Genomic DNA, 11,101 nt, shown 5'->3' on the forward strand with positions numbered 1-11,101 from the left:
AATATACCAAGAGAACTTGTTAACAATTACTTTTATGAAAACAAATGTATTCTTTTGAAAAAAAAAAAATAATTTTTATTTCAATTAATCTATATATAAAAAGAAAATAAAAGAAGCTAAGTAGTAATTGTATGTAGAGCCTTCTATTGAAAAAAATTTGTACATACTTAAAACACTAAAAAAATCATGTACATAAATGGCCTGTTTGTTAATATTCATTTCTATTTTTGGCACTAACGTTCCTCTTTTTATCTATAAAAGTAAAGGTAAAAGTCGCTACTTGATAGTGCAGAGCCAGTGCCTATAATTTAGTAAAATTATTCCTGTATATGTTTATCTGTGTAAGATTAAATATTCCATTAATGATTAAAAAAAAAAAGGAAATTGAGATATGTCATTGAGATATTGTCACAATAGTAGTATTATGACAAATGCTATGAAACAGACGGTTTTTGTACATTGAGAAACAAACTGTACATCCGCATAGGTTTAACGTGCCGTAGTTAATCTTACTCTCTTTAGTACAAAATATATACTGCAAATTTGCAAGCAGTCACGTTCGCTTTCCTTCAGCTTCTATTAAATAAAATCAGTTTGATTCGCGTGCATATTATATAACAATTTTTTAATTCGTTATTTACTTCAACGAACGAAACAACAATTTATAAGAGAAATTAGAGAGAATTCGGCAAAAAAACTTAAAAAGGAAGAAAGATAAAGATTTTGGACGTGGCAGTTCTTGCATTGCGAAAACCAAAATATAATTTATTGAGGTATTAATAATGAATTGTATGATACACAAACTTGTGTTGTAGTTAGTTCACGTGATCGCATCTTAATATTATGTACCCTGAGCAAAGTGATTAGCGCATGATCCTTGGCTCTCTCACATATGTAACTTATAAATGCAGAAAGTGCTCAGCGATAGAATACACTATGATATATATATATAATATATCGTTTATTTTATTCTGATCTATATTTCCAATCCTCGTAAGAAGGTATAAAGAAAAATTAAACGTATGTATAATGTATGAAAGTGCATTTAGGTTCATTGATTTTTATATATACACTATTTGTTACTATATTTATGACTAATTATTGGATATTAACTTTTTTCTTTTCTTAATTTTCTTACTTTTTACAATAATATTTGAAGGTTCCAGCATCATAGATGTTTTTGATTCTTCCTATAAATAGATATTAAAAAGTAAAATGTATAAGAACTTTCAGAAACATTTGTATAAATAATAGTGTTAAACATAATAGCATATATATTAATAGAAAATTACATACAGAATGATCAACCAAAGAAGCACTTTTAGTACATTTCTTTCTTTTATAACACAAATTTGTTTTTTTATGTTTCGATGTTATAACTTCCATTTTATCAAATAACTCTTCATATTCTGCATCATCATTTGTATCCTTTAATTTATTATCTATATACATAACTTCATTATCATTATTATTACTATTACTAATACTATTGTTATCTGGAACTTTTTCAGAATTATCAATCTGTGTTTCTATAGAGAATGTTGATCTCAATATTAAACACGTTAATTTTGAAGTTAGATAAACCTACATAAACGTGAAAAAAAACAAAATAATATTTAATATACAGTAATATATGTATGCATAATATTTATTTACATTTATGAAATTACCTTTTTGATCATTTCTTTTGTATTAATATTATGAACTCTTAAATGTCTATCTAAAGAAGTGCTAACTACATATGGTCCCATTTTACTAGAAGCTAATCCAGTTATGCTACCAACCAGACCCTTATATGTATGCAATATTTTTCCAGGTTTACGTAAATCAATCAGTTTCATCATACCTTTACCTGAACCTACCATAACTTGCCTATAATATCATTTATATTATGCTATTATAATAATATTTTTATATGAATGTATGAAAAAAATTCTTACATTTCTTTACAAGGTACAGTCACAGCAGTCAGAGGTTCATCTTTTATTTCTATATTTATCATTGGTCTTCTTTGTACATTAGTATCATACAAACGTACCTAAAATAATTAAAAAATTTATTTAAATATTTAATTTGGAATGAAAAATACTCATAGAAAATAAAAGTCATACATATCCGAATCTGCTAACAGTAACTATTTTATGTGAGTCTTGAAGAAAAGCTATATCTGAAATCCAAATTGGTACTCTCAAATTTAAAAAATCATGTGGCATATTCTTTTCACTAAAAATTTGTTTTTGTTTCTCTAAATCAAACAATTTTAATCCATTTTCTTTGCCACCAGTAGCTATTATCTTCTTGTTTACATTAGAATGACACATTCTATATAAATTACTACCAGCATTTAATATAACTTGGTCTTGATCATTAAATTTCCATAATTTTATCTCGCCAGAATGAACTGCAGTCAAAATTGCCCTAATAGATATTTAATGTTTATTCAATAATTAAAAGTTTGTATTTATAAAAAATAGTAGCATAATGTATACTAAAATAATCATAATGACTTACCCATCATAACGTGATATGCCATTTATACTTCCTTGGCCAATATCGCAAACAAATGTATTTGTAAATGACATATCTTCAGTATCATAAATGCTGACGCTATAAAATATTAAATATGTTTGGTATCAGTTACAAATGGAATAATCTTTGATCATAACTATATAATATAAATAAAACCTTCTTGTTTCCTTTGTACCATAAGCTATGAGTATTTCTCGTTCTTCGTCATCACCCCAGCTTGCTGTGGTAATCTCATCATTATACCCAATCGATATAAAACTCTTTAAATTCTTTTGTACACATTCTTTTTGTCCAATTTTGATTCCTATAATTAATTTATTTTATATTTAAAAATTATTTACTTGAAAAAAATAAATTTTTATTTGATTATAAGACATGCATGCCTTTATAAGCATGTTTACCTTTAAAAAATCCTGATTTACCACCCACGAAAACATCAAAATCATTTTTGAAATTCATTGTTAAATATTAATTATTATACAATATTATAAATTATTTTTAAGAAATTATGTACTATGAGAGAACTACCACGTGAAAATTTATACATGGTGCGAACTGACATACAAGGTGGCCAAGCTTTTAAATAAATATATTCGAAATAATATGAAATTTTTAGCATTTTTGTATTGTTAGCATTGCATAAATATTTTTATTGTTTTCAATTCAGCCTCCAATAATTTAAGAGTTATGATTGGTCAAAAAGAAAACTCTACATGTCTTAACCAATCCACTTTTAGTAACGATACAGGAGCGATATAATTCGAGAGTTGTGATTGGTCAGAAAAGAAGTGCTTTACTTCCAGCCAATCAAATTCACTGGTTGAAGGTGCTATTAAACAGAGAAAATATTAGACGCAATGTATATGCCATCTTAGAATAAAAGTTCAGCGAGGTTCTTTCTTTTCCGACGAGCTACGCTATCATTTTTGTTCATAGAGGTTAGTATTAGAAAATAATCGTTTAATATTCTAGTTATATCAATGTACTGATAGAATTTATACAAAGTGTAAAATATCTTTGCCTTTGCGTATTATATCGTACGTATTTTTATTAGAAATATTGAAATTCAGATAATGTCGAAAGTGACCACGTGTATTTTGACGAAACTTGATGTACCTATAGCGAAAATTCTAGAACAACTTTTAAATTAATAATTTTACCGTTTCGTTTTTTACATATCAATCAATTCTTTTAATTTTTTATGGTGCTTCGTATGAAAGAAGAATTTGGTCATATGAAAAATGCTATGTTGTATATAAGACAGCTGTTTTCTTTACTTTACAATAAGATATTGTCTTGTTCAATTGAATCTATTTATATGAGATATTTTTTTTCAGTCTTAAAATATGACCAACTCCAAAGGTTATCGTCGTGGTACAAGGGATTTGTTTTCCCGAAAATTCCGCAAACATGGAACTATTCCTCTGTCCACGTACATGAAAGTGTACAAAGTTGGTGATATAGTTGACATCAAGGGCAATGGAGCTGTTCAAAAAGGAATGCCATATAAGGTTTATCACGGGAAGACTGGACGTGTATTTAATGTCACACCTCATGCTCTTGGAGTTATTGTTAACAAAAGGGTGCGTGGACGCATCATTGCAAAACGTATTAATGTGCGCATTGAACATCTTACTCACTCAAAGTGCAGAGAAGATTTCTTAAAACGCGTAAAAGAAAATGAAAGGCTTAGGAAAGAAGCAAAAGAAAATAAAGTTCAAGTTCAACTTAAAAGACAGCCTGCTGAACCATCTAAAGCTCATATTGTATCAGGACGTGAGGCACCTATATTACTTGCACCTATTCCTTATGAATTTATTGCTTAAAGCTGCAATAAATATGTTTTAAAATATAAATCATCTTTATTGCTTTATGCCCTTAGATATATAAATCAGGAATTTAATTAATAAGAATTAATATTTATAGTCATAAAGTTCTTTAATTCTCACTTATATCTTATATAAGATTAGATAATACTTCTTTTCAGATAACATAGTATAATAACATTCATATAACAAATAATAAACAATTGCTTTTTTACGTAGGAAACCAATTCCCAGATTAATAGTTTAGCATTGGCATTTTTTTAATAAAAAGAAAAAAGATTCATATACATATTAACTTTTAGAAATAAAATCTCTCAACTGTACAGTTAAAATGTGTAGAAATTAATTTAGAGAATTACATTAATTTTAAATGATAATGACTATACTTAACATAACTTCTTTTGTTATGTTGAATGGTTTTTAACTACAATCTCTCGATTGATAAAACAAAATATATCCAGTTTCTGAACTCTTCTGTATATCTGAGGTGAGCCCATAGAAATCCTCTATAGTTGATGCATCAATTTTCTAAAAAATATGATTAAGTTAAATTAAATATATTCATAGCTAAAATAATAAATGTATATACTTTATTTCTTATGAGAATATATCTTCTAAGGGTATTTAAAATATATAATTTTTGTATAAATATGTATCTTACATCAACCATGTCATCGTCGAAAAGCAACCAAAATCCATGACTCTTTACTATAGAAATATAATGACCTCTGTTAGGGCCACTTCCGCAATGTATCACAACTGCAACTAAATCATACAAGCGATCAGGGTTGACAGCATCATCACTCTGCAATTAAAAATTTTGTTTTTATAAATATTTACAAAAAAGAAAAAATCAAGTAATATGCACAACAAATTCTTCATGATATTTACAGTATTAAAAAGCCGCAATTCCAATGGAAAAACTACCCTGTGAGATACTTTGATGTGTCGATTATATTGTTCCACGTATTTAAATCTTTTTAAATGTAATGCTAAGATCATTGGAAGTTTCTTAACTCTCATTCGTTTCTAAAATACAATATAACAGATAACATATTAATTTCGCTTATTAATTTTAATCGATATTATCTAATTTTATATAAAACTTGAATGAAAAATGGGATAAAAGTATACCTGAGCTTCCTGATAGCTACTACAATGATCACATTTAAATTTATTATCACTACAAAGAGTTTCAGTATTAGAGAAACAACGCAGGCAGTATGTTATTGAGGTGTTTTGGTCTACATCAACTTGCAGATCAAAAAAATCCTCATCTTTGCTAGAAACAGTCTCACAATTAAGGCAGCGTGTTTCCGAAGTCAATATTCCTTGAAATATCTCATGGACCCATGTTGGTTCTGGTGGAGACCCAGCATCACCTGCACCTTTTCCACCTGTCTGTTTGGTTTGACTTCTTTCTGCTAAAATAAGAAATAACAAACATATTACATAAACAAAAAGAAGAAACTTATAATTAAAGTACTTACCCAGAATAATTTCATTTATATGATTAATAAGAAAGTTTAAAAACTCGTGTGCATCTTGTTGCATATAATTATCAAATTCCTCTGTAAAGGTAAGATTAACTTTAATAAAGCAAATTAAATTAATTAAATCAAATCAAAAGAAAAATATAACAAACCTTTTTCTTTTCTTAATCTAGCAATAAACTTTTTAGGAGCAATGGAACCAACTTTTTTCTTTTGTGTAGCAATATTATGAAACAAATCAGCTAAACATGTTAATAATGTTTCCTTGGTTCTCTTGTTTCTAGCTTTGTATTCTAATACTTTCTCTCTAAATGGCCTACAGAAATATAGAGCTTGCAATACTGAATTGCTGTAACAAGTATTACCAAACTAGAATAAAAGAAAGAAATAATTTATAATTAATTGATAATAACAAATATATTGGAAACAATGTTTGATTATTACATTTACTTCTACTTACATTGACTAAACCAAAATAATGTTCATTTGGCGGAAACTGATCAGAGCCGATATCTCTTTCTAATTGTGATATGTTTGCACCCTGTAACAACAGTATTTTAAATAAATATCAATAAATAAGTTATACAAAGATAGAAATAATAAGAATGTAATAGATAATGTATTAAAAAATAGATGAACAACTAATATGAAAAATAAGTTCATCTGTCATTGACTTTCAAAATATTTATATCAAAATTTATAACAAGAAAATTTACATAATACAATATATAAATAAAATTAAACGACATGAATAGAACAATAATTAGATCACAAATGTAAATAAGAGAGTATAAAGATTAATAAAAAAAATATTACTATCAGTTACAAATGCATATAGTTCTGCACTAATATTAAATAGACACTTACCATTTTATGATTTTATAGCCCCAACTGTATATCGAATGTTTAACATAAAATTCATCAACGATATAAACTCCATCTTAATGTGACCTAATGATTCATTACCTAAAATCCTTGACTAAAGTAAGTCAATAAAGTTATCACAATCGTATACTCAAATGTTTCTTCTAAGAAAAGGCTAAGTTGCGCATATACTTTAGCATATACATCTACATGCGCAAGAGAAGCTCTCTTCGAAGAGAGAGAGAAATAAATACGTGATTGGCGTCTTAAATTTCCTGTTAGAGAAAAGAAATTTAAAATAGAATAATTTTGTTACGTTCGACCGTTCGACATATGCAAATGACTTCAACTGCATATTTACGCGTAAGTTATTAATTCGCATAACTCTAATTTATAATCATTAATATAATTGAAATTTCAACACACTCAAACCTTTGATTTAAAAAATTTCATTGTTATTTATTATATAATAAATTGATTTTGTTAAATTTATACTTCAATATAACAGGACTCATCCAAATATCAGTATTAATGATCGAATATTTTCTGATCAGATAACATATAGTAAATATGGCGGCTAGTAAGTTTACATCCCAAACTAGAAATTTCCCTAGCATAATAATGAAGTAGCTTAATTTGCAAGATAAACATGGTGAATGTCCTAAATGATTCCGATAGCGAGGATGAATTACCTCCTGGATGGGAGGAAAGGGCTACTGTAGATGGGAATGTTTATTACGTAAAGTAAATGTTAATTTGATAATAATTAAGTTAATTTCTCTATAATAAAGTTATAATAGTTAATCTTTTAATTTCATATATTTATTTATAAATTTTTATTTACTTTTTATTTATTATTTTATTTGAAATGTTTGACTTTTATTTTATAGTCACTATACGAAAGGTACACAATGGACCCATCCTAGAACTGGGCGTAAAAAAATTGTTGAAGGAGGTATTGTTATAGAAACAAGTATATATGTTAAAATTTTTTTATTCTAATTAAATAATGAAGTTAAAGTATCATGATTTTTTCTTAGAATTACCATCTGGTTGGGAGAAATGTATATCTGATGATGGTAAAGTTCTCTTTGTCGATCACATGAATCGTACTACTACTTACACTGATCCCAGGCTGGCTTTTGCCACAGAATATAGAGAAATTTCACAACCAGTACGGCAAAGGTTTGATGGAAGTAGTACAGCCCTTTCAGTTTTACATGGTAGAGATTTACGTGGTAAATTAGCACTTGTCACTGGTGCTAATACTGGAATAGGTATTTGAGATATATATATATATATATATATATATATATATATATATTTATTTATTTATTTATTTATTTATTATTTTAATTTTATTTATATGTAAAACATAAAACATTCATTGATTTTAGGTTTCGAAACAGCTAGGTCATTAGCTTTACATGGTTGTTATGTTATACTTGCTTGTAGAAATTTAAAAACAGGTGAAGAGGCAGTGAAAAAAATAAGACAAGAAAAAGAAAATGTAAATTGTGAAGTATTAGAATTAGATTTAACGTTGTTACAAAGTGTACGTAATGCTGCAGAAAAGTTTAAACAAAAATATAGGTAATTCTAAAAAAATAAATGTTTATATATAAATTTCTTTATATTATTTTAACAAATATAATATTTTTTTAGGACTCTTCATATTTTAATATTGAATGCTGGTGTTTTTGCGATTCCATATGAACTTACAAAAGATGGTTATGAAACAACATTCCAAGTAAATCATCTTTCACATTTTTATTTTACACTTTTATTGGAGCATCCAATACGCAGTTGTCATAATGCAAGAATAATATTTGTTTCCAGTGAATCGCATAGGTAATTTTAATATATTCAATTCATTATAATCTTTTTATAAAAAATATTTTTATAATATATAATTTAAAAAGTTGTTATTACTCCATAGATTTTCTTCTATACAACATGTAGAAGATATTCATCCTTTAACTTTATCACCACCTAGATATCATTATTGGCCAATGGGTGCATACAATGATTCAAAACTTTGTAATATATTATTTGCACAAGAATTATCTAAACGATGGCCTGCAGTAAGTGTATTTAGTTGTCATCCTGGCAATATGGTTTCTTCATCTTTACCTCGTTATTCGTGGATTTTCCGAATATTATATGCCATAGTGAGACCCTTCACCAAATCATTGGTACATTTAAAATTTTTTGTTAAATTAGAACATTTTTAATAAAAAATATTAATTATATTATTTTTCTCTTTTATTTTAGCAACAAGCAGCAAGCACAACAATTTTTTGTGCAACTGCACCAGAATTAGAAGGAGCAACAGGACTTTACTTTAATAATTGTTATCGTTGTGATCCCTCAAATTTTGCAGTAGATTCTGCATTAGCAAGTAGATTATGGTCTGTTTCTCAAGATATGATTATAAATGTTATGAAAAAAGATAAACTTTGGCAAGAATTAGCTTTAAAATAATTTGATAAAGTATTCCATAATATCATATATTTTTATTTTATTCACATCATATATTTTAAATAATTTAATATAAGATTAAACATTTTTTATATTTATTAAAAACATATACAATATTTTAACTAGCATAAAATTCTTTCAAATATTCTGCCTTTGGTTTAAGAATTGTTTTATCTACAAGACTTATAACCCAACCTGGTTCAAGGCCATAAAATAACTGTCGTGGGTCTTTACGTTCTGTTAGCATTTCATAGTCAGGATCATCTTCAATTTTTGGAAGTATATAACCATATTTTTGTGATAATATTAAACGTTCTTGAGAAATTTTTTCAGGATCTGCCAAATATCCTCTTGATGCAGCACTTGAATAATATTCTAAGCAATCTGCAGGTGGTAATAATCTACGGGGTATTGGATCACCTAAATTACAAATATTTCATTAATAGACATATTAAAATAATATAAGTACAAAAAATATGTTTGATTTTTATATATTAACTATATTGCCAAGATATAATTAAATAAACAAGAATAACTATACCTCTACGAAGAAATTGTTCGGTATCATTTAAAGCAAACAAGCAATTTGTATCATAATAGGCTGTAGTAATAACACCACCATTTCTTTCAATTGCAGCGATCACTGGTTCACTTGCCCATTGTACTTCTATGTTAACTTTTGCTTTGAATAAATCTGCGCCCTTAAAAGATGCTTTTTAATATCAAATGGTAATAATTCTATCTTAAATAAAAATTTGATTACCTCATCTGTTAAATGAACTCCAGCATGTTTCCAATTAATATGGAAGTTATATAATCCTGTATTTATTATAGTTGCAAGATCAATTGGTTTACTTATATCTATCCTATTTGTATCTATAAACATTTGTAGCTGATGTAAAGAAAGTGGTGGATACTGTCTTCTTAAGCTGTAATGGATAAACGCATAGCACAAATTGCTTTAAATACGTAATCAGAATAAAAGTAATCTAAAATATTCCTATAATAAGAAACATTATATTTACTGATGTCCTTTATAATATGGTTCGTATTGAAATCTAAGATAAAACGGGTTGTTTCCAGTTTCATATCCAGGTCTCATATAATTTTGTCTTTGACCAGAACCTTTATTTCCTGCGCCGTGTTTATCTCCTCCGTGTTGACCTCTACCTCTTCTTGACTAATTTTATAACACAAAAATGAAACTATCTTTAAATTCAATTAATTACATATAAAACTCTATTTTCAATGAAAGTTTTTCAAAATTAATAAAATATAACAATTAGAGGTTATATATGCTTCTAATTGATTTTCAACATATATCTAATTTTAATAATAACATAACAATATTCAAAGATCTTAATTTGATTTAACTATATGTCTAATGAATCTAATACATGCATAAGTACTAAATTAAAAAAAAATTTCTTACAGCCATTTTTGCACCAGGGTTAGGTCGAAGATTTGACAGTACTACTCGAGGTAAAGTTCTTAACATGGATAATGCTAAATCTCTACCACTTTTTGCCATTTTTGATTTAACAAATTGTTTTCTTTGTAATTATTATTATCTAGAGTGAATTTAAAAAAAATAGTACCAAAACTATGTTTTACACGCCTCCTAGATGTTGTTTATATATTCCTTATGGTGGGGATACTCCCTCCATTTTGTACTGATTATCATGTATTTAATATAAAGGTATATATATATGTATATATATATATGTATGCATATATTATAGGATTTCTATGTGTAATATGGAAAGGATAAATATTGTTAATAAGTACAGTATATAAGTACATAGTTTAAATTATAACATTAGAAAAAATATTGAAATAGTATAAAGATATAATTTCCACACACACACACACGTACACATACACACATACAATGTTAATGATTTTATA

General features: G+C 26.9%; 5 protein-coding genes across 5 annotated transcripts; 2 read left to right on the plus strand and 3 right to left on the minus strand.

Moving 5' to 3' along the window:
- Positions 1-121: 121 nt before the first annotated feature.
- LOC124428693 (WD repeat-containing protein 74) lies at positions 122-3,090 on the minus strand. The gene is made up of 8 exons (XM_046973049.1): positions 2,931-3,090; positions 2,686-2,833; positions 2,512-2,607; positions 2,112-2,418; positions 1,941-2,038; positions 1,671-1,872; positions 1,297-1,584; positions 122-1,190 (listed from the first exon to the last, which is right to left on the minus strand). The coding sequence occupies exons 1-8, from the start codon at positions 2,986-2,988 to the stop codon at positions 1,095-1,097; spliced, it is 1,293 nt and encodes a 430-aa protein (XP_046829005.1). The 5' UTR covers positions 2,989-3,090; the 3' UTR covers positions 122-1,094.
- A 263-nt stretch (positions 3,091-3,353) lies between these two features.
- LOC124428650 (60S ribosomal protein L21) lies at positions 3,354-4,385 on the plus strand. Its single transcript, XM_046972936.1, has 2 exons — positions 3,354-3,467; positions 3,867-4,385. Exon 2 carries the CDS (start codon positions 3,876-3,878, stop codon positions 4,353-4,355), a length of 480 nt encoding a protein of 159 aa, XP_046828892.1. The 5' UTR covers positions 3,354-3,467; positions 3,867-3,875; the 3' UTR covers positions 4,356-4,385.
- A 63-nt stretch (positions 4,386-4,448) lies between these two features.
- On the minus strand, positions 4,449-6,857 carry LOC124428648 (ubiquitin carboxyl-terminal hydrolase 46). Its single transcript, XM_046972934.1, has 8 exons — positions 6,716-6,857; positions 6,309-6,389; positions 6,001-6,217; positions 5,846-5,926; positions 5,490-5,779; positions 5,247-5,384; positions 5,017-5,160; positions 4,449-4,883 (listed from the first exon to the last, which is right to left on the minus strand). Exons 1-8 carry the CDS (start codon positions 6,716-6,718, stop codon positions 4,776-4,778), a joined length of 1,062 nt encoding a protein of 353 aa, XP_046828890.1. The 5' UTR covers positions 6,719-6,857; the 3' UTR covers positions 4,449-4,775.
- Positions 6,858-6,935: 78 nt separating this feature from the next.
- LOC124428647 (WW domain-containing oxidoreductase-like) lies at positions 6,936-9,223 on the plus strand. The gene is made up of 8 exons (XM_046972932.1): positions 6,936-7,075; positions 7,267-7,456; positions 7,603-7,667; positions 7,753-7,989; positions 8,110-8,305; positions 8,378-8,563; positions 8,652-8,907; positions 8,987-9,223. Exons 2-8 carry the CDS (start codon positions 7,362-7,364, stop codon positions 9,194-9,196), a joined length of 1,245 nt encoding a protein of 414 aa, XP_046828888.1. The 5' UTR covers positions 6,936-7,075; positions 7,267-7,361; the 3' UTR covers positions 9,197-9,223.
- Positions 9,224-9,271: 48 nt separating this feature from the next.
- On the minus strand, positions 9,272-10,861 carry LOC124428649 (39S ribosomal protein L15, mitochondrial). The gene is made up of 5 exons (XM_046972935.1): positions 10,626-10,861; positions 10,219-10,373; positions 9,957-10,122; positions 9,735-9,894; positions 9,272-9,613 (listed from the first exon to the last, which is right to left on the minus strand). The coding sequence occupies exons 1-5, from the start codon at positions 10,722-10,724 to the stop codon at positions 9,312-9,314; spliced, it is 882 nt and encodes a 293-aa protein (XP_046828891.1). The 5' UTR covers positions 10,725-10,861; the 3' UTR covers positions 9,272-9,311.
- Positions 10,862-11,101: the final 240 nt, after the last annotated feature.

The sequence above is a fragment of the Vespa crabro genome, chromosome 13 (genome assembly GCF_910589235.1).
Source record: "Vespa crabro chromosome 13, iyVesCrab1.2, whole genome shotgun sequence".
Taxonomy (NCBI): domain Eukaryota; kingdom Metazoa; phylum Arthropoda; class Insecta; order Hymenoptera; family Vespidae; genus Vespa; species Vespa crabro.